At 41.4% G+C, this 18,236-nt stretch overlaps 1 protein-coding gene across 1 annotated transcript in view; it reads right to left on the bottom strand.

Moving 5' to 3' along the window:
* Nucleotides 1–18,236, bottom strand: part of Zzef1 (zinc finger ZZ-type and EF-hand domain containing 1) — a 155,668-nt gene that overhangs the window by 134,115 nt on the left and 3,317 nt on the right. The window contains exon 2 of the mRNA XM_070001745.1: nucleotides 3,846–3,990. Coding sequence (XP_069857846.1) covers nucleotides 3,846–3,990 — 145 coding nt within the window. The remainder of the gene's footprint in view (nucleotides 1–3,845; nucleotides 3,991–18,236) is intronic.

The following is an 18,236-nucleotide window of genomic DNA, read 5'->3' as shown; positions in this document are numbered from 1 at the left end:
ATTTCAGTGATAGAGATTAAGCCCTGAGTCTTGTATGTTAGGCAAGTGCTCGTCTTCAAATAAAACCTAAATAAGTTTCAAAGAAATGAGCCAGTAACAATGTCAATTCAATAATTCATTTCAGTTGAACATAATTTTGAAACATTCAGTTTTGTCCAAACTTTAAAAACTTAAAGGACTTAAAAACTAACCAGAAGGTTTTTTGTTGTTGCTGCTGTTGTTTTTTTCTTCATCATCTTTTTCATTTTGGCAGAGCTGAGGGTTGAGTCCAGGGCCTTGTGAGTTAAATCCCCAACCAACTGTTTGTTTTTCTTGAGTCATAGTCTTATAAGGCAGCCCACATTAGTCTAAATAGGGTACTAGAGGTGTATTTTTCTTTAATGGAGAGGGAGAGGGCAGAACAATTTGAACTTAGAGCCTCATGCTTGCTAGGTAGTCTCCCTACTACTTGAGCCACACCCCAAATTCTTTTTCGCTTTATTTATTCTTCAGATAGGAGCTTGTTTTTGGCCTAGGGATGGTGTCAGATTTCAATACTCCTAACCCATGGTCTCTAGTGTAGCTAGGATAAAAGATATGTGCCACCAGATGATATGCTATTAGGGACAAACCAAAGTGTCAACAAGAAATAGGTAGGACAGGGACTAGACCCTAACATTCCCACTTGAATCCTTCCACTATTCCAGGTCCTTTTTTCCAGGTTACTTCTCTGGAGCCTGCCTCTCTGCTTACAGTTCCTCAAGGACAGCTTTTTTATTCTAATGTAAATTTTATAGTAATAGCTTTCTTTTTTTTATTGTAAAGATACTATACAGAGGGTTACAGTTACAAGAGTGAGGTAATGAGTACACTTCGTCTTGTACATTGTTACCCCCTCCATTGTTTTCCCCCTACCATCCCCCTCCCTCCCTCCCTTCCCCGAGGTTCTATTTTTTTTTATTGTGATTAAGTGATTACATAATTTCCCAAATTTCACAGTATTGTGGAATAATGATGCTCTTTAAAGTTACAAGTTCATTCTAACTTTCCTGGAGCAAATTGTCTATCACAGTCTGTAACATATAACGGTGTTCACATGTTATATACCGTATATGTGATCAGCAGCATGGGGATATTTAGTAGTGGTTCAACCAGATGAGTGGGAGTTCTTTGTTTCTTAAGTCCTGTTAGTTTTGTCGTATCACCTAACATTTTGGATTTAGCATCCACTTATCAGGGAGACCATGTACCGTTTGTCTCTTCGTTCTTGGCTTACCTCGCTCAACATGATTCCTTCTAGCTCCATCCATTTCCCTGCAAATGCCATTATTTTGTCATTTCTAATGGCTGCATAATATTCCATTGTGTAGAGATACCACACCATTCATCTGTGGTGGGGCATCTGGGTTGTTTCCATATCCTACCTATTGTGAACAGTGCTGCAATAAACATGGAGGTGCACGTGTCCTTGTATATTGGTTCCTGTTGTTCAGGATAGATGCCTAGAAGTGGTATGACTGAGTCGTAAGGGAGGTCAATCTTTAGCTTTCTAAGGACCCTCCAGACTGCTTTCCAAAGTGGTTGTATAAGTGTACATTCCCACCAGCAGTGTAATAGGGTTCCTCTTTCTCCACATCCCCTCCAGCATTTGTTGTTGGCTGATTTGTGGATGTGGGACATTCTGACTGGGGTAAGGTGGTATCTCAGGGTTGTCTTTATTTGCATTTCCTTCACCACCAGGGATGATGAACATTTCCTCATGTGTTTCTTTGCCATTTTTATTTCTTCATTTGAGAAGTCCCTCTTTAGTTCCCTTGCCCATTTAGTAATTGGTTTGTTAGGTTTGGGAGGGATTAGTTTCTTGAGTTCCCTGTATATACAGGATGTTAACCCCTTGTCTGATATATTGCTGGTAAATATTTTTTCCCAATTGGTTGTCTTTCTAGCTTAGTTGCGATAGATTTAGCTGTGCAGAAGCTTTTTATTATAAGGTAGTCCCATTTGTCGAGTCTCTCTCCAACTTGTTGTGACCCTGGGACTCTGTTCAAGAAGTTCCTTCCTGTGCCTATAGTAATAGCTTTCTTAAGAAAAAAAAATAAATTGCTTACATGACAAAAAGATAAAAATATGTCAAATGTGAAGACATAGCAGAAATAAGAAAGTCCCTACCTCCTGGAGCCCACAGTCCAGGAGTAAAGACAACCATTAAGCACACAGTTCATTGATTAATCATACTGGTAAAATGTTGGGGGCGGGGGTGGAGGGGAAGAAAGACACTTAGAACATACGATAGGGGCCAGAGATAGCTTCTGACTAGAGTAGATATATGGAGATCCATTAAGGAAGGCAACTTTCTGACAAAAAGACATAAACATGGCATCACTGCACTGCCAAGCATTCACTATAGTAAGGAACAAAAGAGATAGCCACATGGAATGTTAGTTTAGATCATATGCCCAATGAAGGCTGGAAGATGGGGGAGGTTATTACTTCATGGTGATATAAGCTAACCTAATTTCAATTTAGATCATTTGCCCAATGAAGGCTGGAAGGTGGGGGAGGTTATTACTTTATGGTGATATAAGCTAACCTAATTTCAATCCACAGTAGAACAAAGTTATCGTTAATTTAAATTTTGAATTGGCATACATTAATAATACAAGGGAGTTTTCTTTGTGATAATTCTAAGGATGTGTACAGTATACTCTGAGCAAGTTCACTCCTCATCTCCACCCAATTATTGAGACTTGAATTCACTTGGCTTGCTTGCTCAAGGCTGGCACTCTACTACTTAAGCCACACCTTCAATAGGACTCTGTTGGTTAATTGGAGATATACAGAGACTTTTTTCCATTTAGACTGGCTTTAAACCACAAACCTCCATATATTAGCCTCCAGATAGCTAGTATTACAGGTGTGAGCTGCTGGTGCCTAGCTCGATGCTCTCCCTTCTTTCACAAAGCTTAGTAGTTTCATCATGATGCTTTCACATATAAATATGTACATATATATATATATATATATATATATATATAATATGCTTCAATATTCTTATTTTTTTTTTGGTCGGTCGTGGGACTTGAACTGTGGGCTTGGGCACTGTCCTTGCACTCTTCAGCTCAAGGTGAGTGCTCTACCACAGTGCCACTTCCAGTTTTCTAGTGGTTTATTGGAGATAAGAATCTCAGGGACTTTTCTGCCTGGGCTGGCTTTGAACCACGACCCTCAGATCTCAGCCTCCTCAGGGGCTAGGATTACAGGCGGGAGCCACAAGCACCCAGCTACTTCAATATTCTTCACTCCTCAGTATCCTTTCTTTTCCCCCATGCCTTTCACACCGATTCTTGCTCTCTAAGCAGTTTCCCTTTTATATTCACATTCTATTATTGTTATCATCATCATTTTAGCTCTAGACTCCAGAAATGAGTGATATACTTGGCTTTTTCAGCTTGGCTTATCTTGCTCAATATGATGCTTTTCAGTTCTATTTTCCTGCAAATGACAAAATTTTATTTCTCTTTATGGCTGAGTAATATCCTCCATGAAGAAAGAGAATGAATCATATTTTTTTTTATCATTCACTGTTTTGGGACACCTAGGCCAATTCTATAGCTTAGCCATTGTGAACAGAGATGCAATAATGTGGGTATTTTTCTTGCATATTAATTTATATTGCTTCAGGCACATACCCAGGAATGGTATGGTGAAGTTATTATGCATGTCTACTTTTAATTTTTTGATGAACTTCCATGTTGATTTCCATAGCGGTTGCAGCTTACATTTCCACCAGCAGTGAATGAGGGGTTTCTTTTCCCTACATCCTAAGGGAGCACCTTCAATGTTCAGTGTTCACATGAGAGCCTTACCTGGAACCAGAGAGCAGGCTTGTAGTTGTCTGATGACATGGCTCAGCTCCCCCTGAAGATTGGCTCCACTGGAATTTTTGAGGGCTTCCAACATGTTCTCAGCATCAACTGTCCCATCACCCTCAGCATCGAACTGGGCAAAGGCCTACATTATAAGAGATGAAAGAAAATATTTGTTTTTTCTATGTATTGTTGTGGTTACAGAGAGAGAGGAATCCATACATATCAAAGAACAAATTCAGTATACTGAATTAATTTATTTGCTGTGTAGGACATATATGTGCAAACATACATGTATATACAATTTTACCATCCCCTCCTTTTGGAAGGTAAAAAGTAATTCTTATACCTTTCCAAATAATTTCAGAAGCAAGCATCTAGTGCTAGTAACTCATTTCTATAATCCTAGCTATTTGGAGGCTGAGATCTGAGGATCATGGTTTGAAGCCAGCCCAGGCAGAAGACTCTGTGAAACTCATCTCCAGTTAACCATCAAAAACCAAAAGTGGAATGGCTCAAGTGGCAGAATGCTAGCATTGAGCAAAAATGTTTAGGCCCTGAGTTCAAGTACCAGAACTGGCACTAAAAAGAAATCCAATGGCTACAAACTATCAAATACAAAGCAAGAATTAGAAAGCATTACCTTAAACCTTAGGTAACAAGTACAGTACCTAGGGTTTGTTTAGACTTTATCTCTTCAACATTCATTGTACATAAGGGCTAACTTGGTTTATGGGCTTCATAGCCTTAGTTGGTTTTTTTTCCCCTTCTTCTCCAACCTTAACCTGCCTAACCAGGTCCTTTGTCCATGTTAGGCCATTTGGGCAACTTATTATTTCCTGGAATTTGGTTTGAGTCCTCTCTGTCTCCATGCAATTGTGTGAACTTACACAAGTTTGTTTCCATGTGTAAGTCTCAGCTTCTTGATTTGATAAAACTCACAGGGTGCCAAGTGGATAAATAACACATGAACAGAGTTCACTAAAGAGCTATCAGCAATGACATGCTCCTCTTCCTTTCTAATCGACAACTTGTGTCATTACCTCCCTTTACCCATCCTACAAGACCTTCCTCAAAAAGGAACTGTACCCTTATCCTAGATCTCAATTCCTCCCTAATCATGGCTTCTGTCCTGTTGCTAATGTACACACACTCACAGATTCCCCCACCATTAAATATTACAGTGTCTTTTACCTTCCTTTCCAAGTAGGCCTTTTTCTCTTCTGTTTCTTTCATTTTCTTGCCCTTTTCTTTATTCCTGTGCACCATGAAATATGGAAATATCCCACTTAAGTTTCATGATGGGTATTCTTATTTCCACCCCATTACAGATCTCTGAACACTGTAGTGTTTAACAGCAACAAATGCAAATCCCTGTGTTTGGGCCCAAGTATTATGGGCATAAAATGCAGAATAGGAGACTGAGATTTTAGAATACTCTGCAGCATTCTTTTTGCCTCTATTCAACCTGGTAAGATCAATCAAAAGTTAATAGAGGACTGGGAAGGTGACTCAGTGGTAGAGGAGTTGCCTAGCACGCATGAAGCCCTGGGTTCGATTCCTCAGTATCACCTAAACAGAAAAGGCCAGAAGTGGCACGGTGGCTCAAGTGGTAGAGCACTAGCCTTGAGCTGAAGAGCTGAGGGACAGTGTCTAGGCCCTGAGTTCAAGCCCAGGACTGGCAAAAAAAAAAAAAAAAAGTTAACAGAATCAAGGTTTATTGTTCACAAAAGAAGAAGATACCTGGTTCTACTCTGATTAGACTCAATCACAAAAGCGAAGTGAAGATACACAATGATCAGAGGAGAGACTAGGAGAAAGACTAGAAAGTACCCTGTGGAAAAGCTGAAGGAAGATGGAATTTAAATATCAACTTTTTTTTCATTTTTGCTGTATTGGATATTGAACCCTGGCCCTTGCACACTTTAGGCAAACTCTCTATCATTGAGTTACATCTCTGAACCATAGGATCTCTACTGTACAGAAAAGATTACTGGAATAACAGAATCCTTCTCTTTAAATCTGATGGTATATAGGAAGGAGGGAAGGAGCAGTCAAAATTGACCTCATTAAATGCCACGCCGACCCCAGTAGAGTCTGCTTAGCATGGGAAACCATCTATCAGACCATGATAGGGGCCTCGAGACCTATCTCTGAGTTTTGGGACTTCACCGAAGTCTACCTCAGAGAATGGGGCTTTACAGAAACCTATCTCCAAGTTTTGGGACTTCACCGAAGTCTACCTCGGAGAATAGGGCTTCTAAGAGGCCTACTCCTGGGAAAAGGCTGGCAAAAACCCCTGGAAAAGATGTGTTTCTGCCTATCTTTTCCTCATAAGAGTGTCTATTAATCTTTTACTGTTTCTACTGCTCATTGTACTTACTCATTGTCAACGTTCCCTTATTCAAAGCTCTTTCTTAAGAGTGTTGACGACTCCAATATCTGATGAGTGTCTTAAAAATATGACTAACTCACCAGAGTTCAGTGCTACCCTGAAACCCCTCTTATGGAGGCTAGTAGACAAGTTATAAGTAAATATAAAAGTATTGGGGGTTTCACAAAGTCACTCCAGCAGAAGGAATTGTAAGAAATTTACAAAAAGTTGTAGGCACAGCTAGAACAGAAAGAATGTATGGCAATTGCTGAGATAACTACTTAGGAGAAAGAACTTCCTCATTTACTAAGAGACTTGCTAAATCTAAGTCTCCTTGGTGCTTACTATTAAAGAAGGAACAGGAAAGATCTTAATGGGACAGTTAAGGCCTCTATAGAAAAAAGTATAGATCTAGGCCTCCCTGACCTTACTATTAAAGAAGGAACAGGAAAGATCTTAATGGGACAGTTAAGGCCTCTATAGAAAAAAGTAGTGGTTAATTGGTGACAATCATCGAAACCAATTGTATTTCTTAAAAATAGAGGTGAAGCCGGAAACAAGTGCTTATCAGGCGACCAGCTGGTGACCGCCCAAGAATGAAGCCCTGCAGCAAGATTATGTAACCTTTTGCCCTTTCTTATGGAGACTTTTTGCTATAAAAGTTTGTTATCCTCTGCATTAAATCGCACTCAGCACTCAGCATCCACTCCTAATGTGTGTGAGTTGTCTGTTTGCCATCTCCCCGTCCTATTCCAGGTTCCTCCCCTAGGTATCCTTCGTTGTCCCGACAGAACCCGGTCCGCGGCAATTAAATAGAAATCAGAGGGCAAAGCTCATTATAAAGGTCCACTTGAACTTTGGATTAGGAAGCCTCTCAGGGCTTCAGAGAAATGGCTGGATAGCCAGCATCAGCAATACTCCCTCCCAAAGTCCCACTTAAGACAATTTTTTTTTTTTTTGTCGGTTGTGGGGCCTAAACTCTGGGCCTAGATGCTGTCCTTCAGCTCTTCAGCTCAAGGCTAGCACTCTACCACTTGAGCCACCGTGCCACTTCCAGTTTTTTCTGCTTATGTGGTACTGAGGGCCTCATGCATGCAAGGCAAGCACTCTACCACTGAGCTACCTTCCCAGCACCTTAAGACAATATTATAAACTGATTTGGTAGTTTTGAAAGCATAAAGACAAAAAGAGGATATGATGTAATAAATAAAAAATTTGGGAAGGTGAAAAACAGATGAGAGCATCAAGTTGGCTGAGTGGACAATGCTGGAAAGTAAACTTTAGACACAGGGCTCTAGAAAAACTCAGGAGTTAGAAAAACATACTTTAGAAGGTAATTAAGTGATAGGATAAATACTGGATGTGAGGAACCACTGAGTACTCAGTAACATATTTATAGATAAAATGATATGTCAAGATTTGCTTCCAAGCTAGAGTCAGTGGCTCATGCCTATAATCCTAGCTACTCAGGTATCTGAGATCTGAGGATCATGGTTCAAAGGCAACCTGGACAGGAATCTATGACACTTAGCTCCTATTAACCACCAAAACCCCAAGTACAGCTGTGGTTCAAGTGGTAGAGCACTAGCCTTGAGCACAAAACTCAGGGCTAGCACCCAGGCCCTGAGTTTAAGATCCAGGACAAGAAAAAAAAAATTTGCTTCTAAATAATTTGAAATTTAGAGCAAATAAAAATGGCCTTGAGGCTGGGAATATGACTTAATGGTAGAGTACTTGCCTTGCATGAATGAAGCCCTGGGTTCGATTCTTCAGTACCACATAAACAGAAAATGCCGGAAGTGTCGCTGTGGCTCAAGTGGTAGAGCACAAGTACTGAGCACAGAGAGGTTCAGGGACAGTGCCCAGGCCCTGAGTTCAAGCCCCAGTACAGGCACACACACACACAAAAAGTCCTTGAAATTGTAATTATTGAAATAGGCTAACAGGTATGTGGAAATTATTATTTTTAATATCCCTTTTGTTGGAGAGGGCGATCCTAGGGCTTATACTATGGGCCTAGGTAGTCTCTGAGCTTTTTGTGCTAGAGGCTAATGCTCTACCACTTGAGCAACTGGTTCCACTTCCAGTTTTTTTTGTGGTTAACTGGATATAAGAATCTTATGGAGCTGGGCGCTGGTTGCTCACGCCTGTAATCCTAGCTACTCTGGAGGCTGAGATCTGAGGATCGCGGTTCAAAGCCAGCCCGGGCAGGAGAGACCGTGAGACTCCTATCTCCAATAAACTACCAGAAAACTGGAAGTGGCGCTGTAGCTCAAGTGGTAGAGCGCTCACCTTGAGCTGAAGAGCTGAGGGACAGTACCCAGGCCGAGAGTTCAAGCCCCATGACCAACAAAAAAAAAAAAAAAGAATCTCATGGACTGGTCTGGGAAGGTGGCTCAGTGGTAGAGCGCTTGCCTTGCATGCATGAGGCCCTGGGTTTGATTCTCAGCACCACATAAGCAAAAAGAAAAAAAAGCCAGAAGTGGCGCTGTGGCTCAGGTTGTAGAGTGCTAGCCTTGAGCTGAAGAGCTGAGGGACAGCGTCCAGGCCCAGAGTTCAGGCCCCACGACTGGACCCCCCCCCCAAAAAAAAAAATCTCATGGACTTTCCTGCCCAGGATGGCTTCAAACAATAATCCCCAGAGATCTGCTTCCTGAGAAGCTAAGAGTACAAGTGGGAACCACCGGCACCTAGAAGCTATCTCTGTTTCCTTATGTTTAAATTTTTATATTTTAAAAGGGTGGGAAAGCCCCTTTTCCCAGTCTTGGTAAAGCCTGGGACAGGACCTCTAGAGAGTGGTACAGACAGGACAGACCAGTAAGCACACCCATAGCTGAAAATGAGACTAACACACTGAAACTAATGTTTACTTGCTAAATATTTAAAGGTTTAATCTTCCCCATGGCTCTCAGAATATTAGTAGTCAGTTTGATACCTTTCTGAACAAAAGAACAAAGAACACCAATAGTCCACAGGAATAAGACCATAGATACTGATTCAAACCACTCTTCTGCTTTTCTTCTTCTCTTGTCTCTTTTCCTTAATCCTCTGAAATACAAATCTTTCAATGAAAGAGTACAGACATTTCATTTTATAGAGAAGCTCACCAGCCCACAAGCCAACATATATCCCCCCACACTTTTTTTTCCAGTATTGGAGATAACTCTGGGCCCGCTAGGAAAGCATTTTCCCCTTTTTCATCAGTTACTTTCAAGGTAGAGTCTTGCTTTATGTCCGGCTGTCTGTCTTTGTTCCTCTTACTTGTGTTTCCTTGTATTGCTGGTGGATAAAAGGTTATGCCTAGGATTGCATGAACAGAGATACCCTGATCTTTACCTCCCAAGTAGCTCGGATTATAGGCTTGAGCCACGGTGCCTAGTTTATTCCCTCATTTTTAGTGAGTGGACAGCCCAGAAGCACTGAGCACTTGAGAAAACCCTTAAAATCAAATGCAGAAAAAAAAAAATAGGTGAATAGAAAAACTATGTAGAAGAAAACTTCAAAAAAAGATGATTAATGAGCTGGGTGTCATGATACATGCCTATAATTCCAACACTTAGGAGGCTGAGTGAAGAGACTTGTGAGCTTCAGGCCCACCTGGGATATATAGTAAGACCTATTTCCAAACCAAAAAAAAAATCACAAATAAACATAATGATCAAATTCACTCTGTTCAACTGTATAATTTGGGCTAGACTGTGGCTTAGTGGTAGAGTGCTTGCCTAGCATGCATGAAGCCCTGGGTTCAATTCCTCAGTACCACATAAACAGAAAAAGCTGAAAGTGGTACTGTGGCTTAAGTGGCAAAGTGCTAGCTCTGAGCAAAAGAAGCTGAGGGACAGTGTCATAAGTTCAAGCTTCATGACCCCCCCAAAAAAGTATAATTCTGTGGGTCTTAGTATACTTAGTCATGCAATCACAGCTACTGATTAAAATCTGGAAAAAATCTGATTAAAAAGAAAGATTAATTACATGGGGCTGGGAAGGTAGCTCAGTGATAGAGTGCTTGCCTTGCATGCATGAGGATCTGGGTTCAATTCTTTAGCACCACATAAGCAGAAAAAAGCCGGAAGTGGCGCGGTGGCTCAAGTGGTAGAGCACTAGCCTTGAGCTGAAGAGCTGAGGGTCAGCACCCAGGCGCAGAGTTCAAGCCCCACTACCGACAAAAAAAAAAAAAAAAAAGAAAGAAAGATTATAGTCATGAAAGAACAGGATACTCTTACTAATAGAAGATACCACGAAAATTCTTAAATATTTTAAAAATTAAAACATTTTAAATGCATGTCATTAGTTGCTTGTAACATCAATGATATAATATTATTAACTTCCCATTTTATAGTTGTAGACTAAGATCAGGAACATACCCAAGATGATATCACTTGTACTGAATCAAGTTTCCACAACACTATTCTCCCTTCTTTGATCTGATAATCTCCAGAGTTCCCAGCAGTCTGGATAACATGTGGTTAAATTCTAGCTCTAGAAACTGCTCTCTTACCTGATGACCAGGTTAACATCTATCACCCTTATAAATGAGCCTTACATTCTCTAAATCACCATGTGCACTCAAGTCCTATTTCCATGCTTCAGGTGCTACCTACAACTTCAACTGCTCTATGGCTCAAAATTTCTACCACAGATTGCTAATAAAAAATTCTATACAAGTTGGCCGCCAGTGGCTCACGCCTGTAATCCTATTCAAGAAGCTGAGGATCTGAGGATCACGCTTCAAAGCCAGCCTGGGCAGGAACATCCATGAGACTCTTATCTCCAATTAACCAGCAGAAAACGGGAAGTGGCTCTGTGGCTCAAGTGGCAGAGTGTGCTAAAGAGCTCAAGGACAGCACCCAGGCCCAGAGTTCAAGCCCCATGACCCACAAAAAAAGAAAAGAAAAATATTCTATACAAGCAATGATATAAAAACTGTTACAGGGTTGGGAAGGTGGCTCAGTGGTAGAGCGCTTGCCTTGCATGCCTGAGGCCCTGGGTTCGATTCCTCAGCACCACATAAGCAAAAAGAAAAAAGTCGGAAGTGGTGCTGTGGCTCAAGTGGTAGAGCGCTAGCCTTAAGCTGAAGAGCTGAGGGACAGCGCCCAGGCCCAGAGTTCAGATCCCATGACAGGACCCCCCAAAAAAAAAAAACTGTTACATTTTTGTTACTTAAAAAAATTCTGTTCATCTATTGATGGCTAATGAATATAAGAAGAATTTTAGAATAAAGACATTTCAGCTGAGAGGGGGGAAAAAACAGCTTTGCTAACAGCTTCCCCTCCCCCCTCCTCACTAAACAGGAATTTCATAACACTCAGACATTGTCCTTAATATTTTTTTAGGCTTCTTAGCATCTATCCTGTTTTGCAGAACTCCATGAGTCAATGCACTTATACTCATCCAACACTATTTTAGAAGCAGCCATTTTACATATACCTGACCCAGTGCTTGGCTTTGCCCTCCCCAAATCTTGTAGTCTAGAGGACAGATATATAGAATAAAAACAGAAAAGTAATGAATGTGGTAATTATAACAACATAAGTTGCAGCATAAACTACTATAATAGCTAAAGTTCACTAACCATTTACCACATACTTCTTATAGCCTATGCAGTTTTCCACAACAACCCTCAAATGAAGTGCTACCTTTGGATGGGTAGGAACAGAGAAGTATTTAATTCAAGGCCACGTAGTTTGTACTGGTAAATGATGGCTTGAATTTGAATCCTGGTCTGATTCTGGACCCACACAACCAACCACTATGCCATGAAGCAATTTATACTCCAGAATCCCAGAAGAGGCACACAGGAGGAAAGGTAAGAGAAAAGTACCCCTGGACAGAGCTTTAATGGATGATGAGGAGTCAGAAAGCATATGGATATGTAAAGGGGGCAGTGTGTGAACACAGATACAGAATCAGGGCTAGTGTGAGAATGATAACTGCCTGTTAGGGATAGGAAGGAAGCAGGGCAAGAGATGAAGAGATGGACAAAGGTCAGAAGAAAGAGCCTGGCACACTCACTGAGTTCACAGTAAGAACACCATAAAAACAATATTAAGGGTAAAGAAAATATTAAGAGTATGCAGATTATTCCAGATACTTCCCCACTGGAATGGACCTACAAATCTATGTGCCTTTATACTTCCTGAACTCCTTCTCCAGAGGTTCTGAGAGTGGTCAGCCATTTTCTGTTACATACATCAGTGATGGGAAGCTCAGTTTTCTGGTCAGTTCTGACAGCAGTAACATTCTTCCATATAACAAACAGAAATCTGATTCCAGAGTTCCACTTAGTGAGGCCATTCAGAACACATCTTCCTTTACCCCAAGAGAGCCTGAAGGTCAGATAACAGTAATTGGGTCTTATGAGTTTCCCCAGTCTCTCCATCCCTTCAGCCAATTCTCTATTTGGCATGGTCTTAAGGCTCATCCCCATTCCTGTTGTTCCCTTTGAGATCCTCCAGTTAGCCAGTAAATGTCAGCACAGTGCCTCTCAAATTTATTAGCTGATTCATCTTTTTTTTTTAATTGGTTAGTCATGGGGCTTGAACTCGGCCAGGCACTGTATTTGAACTTTTCAGCTCAAGGCGAGCACTCTACCACTTGAGCCACAGCACCTCTCTCAGCTTTTTGCTGGTTAATTGGAGATAGATTCTCACTGACTTTCCTGCCCAGGCTGGCTTTGAACCCCAATCATCAGATCTCAGCTTTCTTAGTAGCTAGGATTACAGGTGTGAGCCACCTGCACCCACCTTAGCTGATTCATCTTAAGAAATAAATCAATGCGGCTAAAAATGTGACTTAGTGGTAGAGTGCTTGCCTAGCATGCATGAAGCCCTGGGTTCCATTCTTCAGTTCTACATAAATAGAAAAAGCTGGAAGTGGTACTGTGGCTCAAGTGGTAGAGTGCTAGCCTTGAACACAGAGAGGCTCAGGGACAGTGCCCAGGCCCTGAGTTCAAGCCCTAGGACTGGCAAAAAAAAAAGAAAAAAAAGAAAAAAAGAAAAGAAAGAAAGAAACACATCTATGGGCTAGGATTTGGTGGCTCATACCTGTAATCCTAGCTACTCAGAAGACTGAGATTTGAGGATTATGGTTCAATGCCAGCCTTGGCAGAAAAGTCCCCATGAGACCATTATCTCCAATAAACTACTCAAAAGAGCCAGAAGTGACACGTAGCTCAAGTTGTAGAGCACTAGCCTTGAGCACAAAAAGACTCAGGGACAGTTCCCAGGTCCTGAGTTTAAGTCCCAGGACTGGCAAAAAATATACAGCTACCGGTTAGAGGCATGGCTCAGGTGGTAGAATACCAGCCAATGAGTGAAAGCATCAGATACTAAGTTCAAGAAACCCAGTATGCATAAAATTGATATAAAAGCTCATGAAACAATGCAATAATTCCCTTTATCAGACATGATATACTCTGATATTCTCAATCCCATTCTATTATTTCATTTTTTTAATAAGCAGATCAAAACTTACTAAATAGATTTCCAATCTATTAACAGGGCAATTTGAAACACATTGCCTTGGAAGGTGGGGCCCAAAATTCAACCTAGTACTCTAGCTATGGCCCTATTTGTATAAAACAGAACAGATTTACTGTTGCCTCTCTAGACAACCAATGAGGTAGACATCTATCTTTATGCAGGTGGCTAACTGATCCGCTGCAGTTTTCCTCTTCTTTCCCTATAAGACCTCCCTACTATATGCTGAGATACCTACATACAAGGCACCAAGGCAGCACCCAATGTAGGCACTATGGTGGCCATCCAGTAAGAGGTAATACGAAATATAACAGAACCAGACTCACAGAGAAAAACCAGATTGGAATATGGTGCCAGATTTACCACTTACTCTCTGTGACACTTTAGGCAAAATTCTTGGCATTCTCAAGTCTCAGTTCCTCATCCTCTCTAAGGTTCCTTCCTTTTAGTCTATTGAAAGGATCCAAATGGTCAAGAACAAGATGATGTCTAATAAATTTCAAAGAACTATTATTGCAATTTGGTTAGAATATTGTATTGATCCATCTTGAAAACAAGAGACAGTAAATTAGACTGGCCAGTTGCAAATGTCCATCCATGTGCTTTGGCCCAAAGGCAGCAAGAGGTGAGATTCAGACCATCATCTATTCGTGTGTAATCTCCTTAACTACTACTGAGGTAAAGACCATGCTGCAGACCAAACTCATCAGAAAAAACTGTGCTTTTACCCATGGAGAATACAATATACTAGCTTAAATATGAAACTAGCATACTGGTACAACTTGGGAAGGTACCCTTCATCAATTAAAACATCTGACAGGAATAGTGGTAAGTAATCCCAGCATTGTTCCTAAGTTCAAGACACAGAAAAATGACTTGAATTATATCTTTGAGTATTTAGTATCCTAAAGACTCTTTTATATAAACTGGATCATTTAATCTTCATACTGATCACAAAAGGTAGATGCTATTATTCAGCTCCTTTTACAAATGAAGGAACTGAGACAGAGATATCAAAGTCACCTGGCTTAAGAATAGTAAAACTAGCCGGGCGCTGGTGGCTCACGCCTGTAATCCTAGCTACTCAGGAGGCTGAGATCGGAGGATCACGGTTCAAAGCCAGCCCGGGCAGGAGAGACTGTGAGACTCCTATCTCCAATAAACCACAAGAAAACCGGAAGTGGCGCTGTAGCTCAAGTGGTAGAGCGCTCGCCTTGAGCTGAAGAGCTGAGGGACAGCGCCCAGGCCCAGAGTTCAAGTCCCACTACCGACCAAAAAAAAAAGAATAGTAAAACTAGAACCGGCATGGGTGGCTCACGCCTGTAATCCTAGCTACTCAGGAGGCTGAAATCTGAGGATCACGATTCAAAGCCAGCCCATTCAGGAAAGACCATGAGACTCTTATCTCCAATAAACCACCAGAAAACCAGAAGTGGCGCTGTGGCTCAAGTGAGCTGAAGAGCTGAGGGACAGCACCCAAGCCCAGAGTTCAAGCCCCACAACTGACAAAAAAAAAAAAGAATAGTTAAACTAGGATTTGCCCACAAGTACATTGGCTCAAGCTCTGTCTAAGGAAGAGCAGCAGAATGGGCAGACTCATAAAGTAAACCTTACTGACACCATTACCAGACTGACAACAACCATGCAGGATTTTATTGAAAGGAAAAGAGGGAAAAGATTGCATGCAATGATTACTAAGGTCTAGTCAACTTAAGACTCTCCACTAGGGTTCCCCAAATATTCTATCTCACACATCAACATATCTGCACATGCTATGTCTTTTTTTATCTCTTTCTTTCTTTGCCAGGTAAATTCTTCCAGTCTTCCATGACATGGTGTAGTGAAGTCTTTCTCAAATTTCATGCTACTACTAAGTGCTGCCCTGTCATCCTTAAAAGTGGAAAGAACTTAGGACAAAGAAAAGAGTCACCTGAATCATGCTTCAGGAAGGGTTGGTATGAAACACATGATGGTGCCACAGTGGGAAATTTTGAAAAACCAAGAGAAGCAAGGTTCCCACAGAGAACAAAGGCCACAAGAGTAGTGGCACACACTAGTAATCCCAGTACTCAGTGGTATTATAAAGAAGTTCTTCAACCGTGCACCAGTGGCTCACACCTGTAATCCTAGCTATTCAGGAGGCTGAGATCTGAGGATCTTACTGGTTCAAACCCAGCTTGGGCAGGAAAGTCTGTGAGACTCTTTTTTGTCCATTGTGGGGCTTGAACTCTGGGCCTGGGCACTGTCCCTCAGCTCTTCAGCTCAAGGCTAGCGCTCTAACACTTGAGCCACAGTGCCATTTCAAGTTTTCTGAGTGGTTTATTGGAGATAAGTATCTCATGGACTTTCCTGCCCAGGCTAGCTTTCAACCCAATCCTCAGATCTCAGCCTCCTGAGTAGCTAGGATTACAGGGTGTCTTGAGACTCTTATCTCCAATTAACCACCAGAAAATTGGAAGTGGCACTGTGGCTTAAGTGGTAGAGTGCTAGCCTTGAGCTGAAGAGGTCAGGAACAGAGCCCAGGCCTGACCAAAAAAAAAAAAAACTTCTTGTAGTTGTATCAGGAACAAAGTCCCTAGCTAGCACGGCGCTTATACAGTTTCTGACAAGATCAGAGAGCTACATAGGCTGGCCTACGGGCTCTAACTCATTCAGAAGAATATTCATTCAGGCCATGGGAGGAAAGAGATCTGTACAAAGGGTAAGCAATACTTCTGATCTGCTGCAAAGTTATGGTGCACTTTTACTTCTCATATCCTTTATCATAAAATGGAAGATGGGCTGGGAAGGTGGCTTAGTGGTAGAGCGCTTGCCTTGCATGCATGAGACCCTGGGTTCGATTCCTCAGCACCACATAAGCAGAAAAAAAAAAAAAAAGCTGCAAGTAGCGCTGTGACTCTAGTGGTAGAGCGCTAGCTAGAGCTGAAAAGCTGAGGGACAGCGCCCAGGCCCAGAGTTCAGGTCCACGACCAAACCCCCCCCCAAAAAAAAATAAAAAATAAAATAAAATGGAAGAGAACTGCATCTGCATAGTTCTACTTGTACAGTTCTTAGGCTGAAAGTCATTTTAATTAGTCTATTAGTACTTTGGCATGACAATGGGAAGGGAGGTTATAGTGCTTTTCTTCAGATTTCCTCTAAATCCAGCAATGACTTAGAACTGTTTTCAGTTTTCACTCAACTGTGTAAGTAAACTATTTCTTACAATGGCTGGAAATCAAAGGTTATAGACTGAACATGAAGACTATACCTTCATGTAAAACGTACTGACTATGAGCCAAGACTGACAAGACTACGAACAGAGATAAATCCAAATGGTTCTTCCCTCAGAACTCACAACCCACTGGATTTCAAAATATGACAAATAAAGTAAAACATATCCTCACTGCTATCATCCAGTTCTCAGCACTTTGTTCTGCTCTAAAGGCTACATGATTTCCTAGATGCATACCTTAGTACTGTAAGAGCACATATCTAATCTCTAATCCAATGTAAAATAAGAATTTAATTTTAACTCTCTACCCAGGAGTCTATTTAATATTGCACCCCATGAATAAACCAAAGAGCCCTTCTCCTGCACCACACCTACTATAAGAAAAGGTGTGTTGTATTTATAAAGTGATACCCTTTCAGACTTTGTTCTATGGTACAACTCTAAGAACATTTTTATGACTTCATAAGCCAGTAAGATCAGAAGAATGTGAAAGGCTGACAGGCTGATGGACATGGACAGCACTGCAAATTAGAAGGCCAAAGAACAAGGATGTGATACTTTGAAATTCTTAACATTGTAATAATAAATCATGCATACCAATGAGAATCAACTCTACAAAATTCTAATAAAAATGGTGGCCTGGCAACCACCAAGTTTTTAAGCTTGCCAGAAAACACTGCTATCTTTTATATCTTGTCAACTTTCATCCTTCTAATTTGGGATTACTTTTTAAGGTATTTTTTTCTTTTTTCTTTTTGTCAGTCATGGGGCTTGAACTCTGGGCCTGAGCACTGTCCCTTAGCTCTTCAGCTCAAGGCTAGCACTCTTCTACTTGAGCCATAGCACCACTTCGGGTTTTCTGAGTGGCTTATTGGAGATAAAAGTCTCATGGACTTTCCTGCCCGGGCTGGCTTTGAACAGTGATCCTCAGATCTCAGTGAGGATTATAGGCTTGAGCCACTGACACCCAGCTACTTTTTTTTTTTTTTTTTGGTCGGCTGTGGGGCTTGAACTCTGGGCGCTGTCCTTCAGCTCTCCAGCTCAAGGCGAGCGCTCTACCACTTGAGCTACAGCGCCACTTCTGGTTTTCTGGTGGTTTATTGGCGATAGGAGTCTCACGGTCTCTCCTGCCCGGGCTGGCTTTGAACCGCAATCCTCCGATCTCAGCCTCCTGAGTAGCTAGGATTACAGGCGTGAGCCACCAGCGCCCGGCTACCCAGCTACTTTTGAAGATATTTCTTACTTCACTCCCTAGACAAAGTTAAGTATATTTGCTATTTATTCCTTATGCTTCATCTTATTGCTCTAGCTAGGAATTTCAGAAC

This window comes from Dipodomys merriami, unplaced genomic scaffold, assembly GCF_024711535.1.
Source record: "Dipodomys merriami isolate MVZ:Mamm:240054 unplaced genomic scaffold, mDipMer1.0.p SCAF_59, whole genome shotgun sequence".
Taxonomy (NCBI): Eukaryota; Metazoa; Chordata; class Mammalia; order Rodentia; family Heteromyidae; genus Dipodomys; species Dipodomys merriami.
This window is presented reverse-complemented; position numbering and strand designations above follow the sequence as displayed.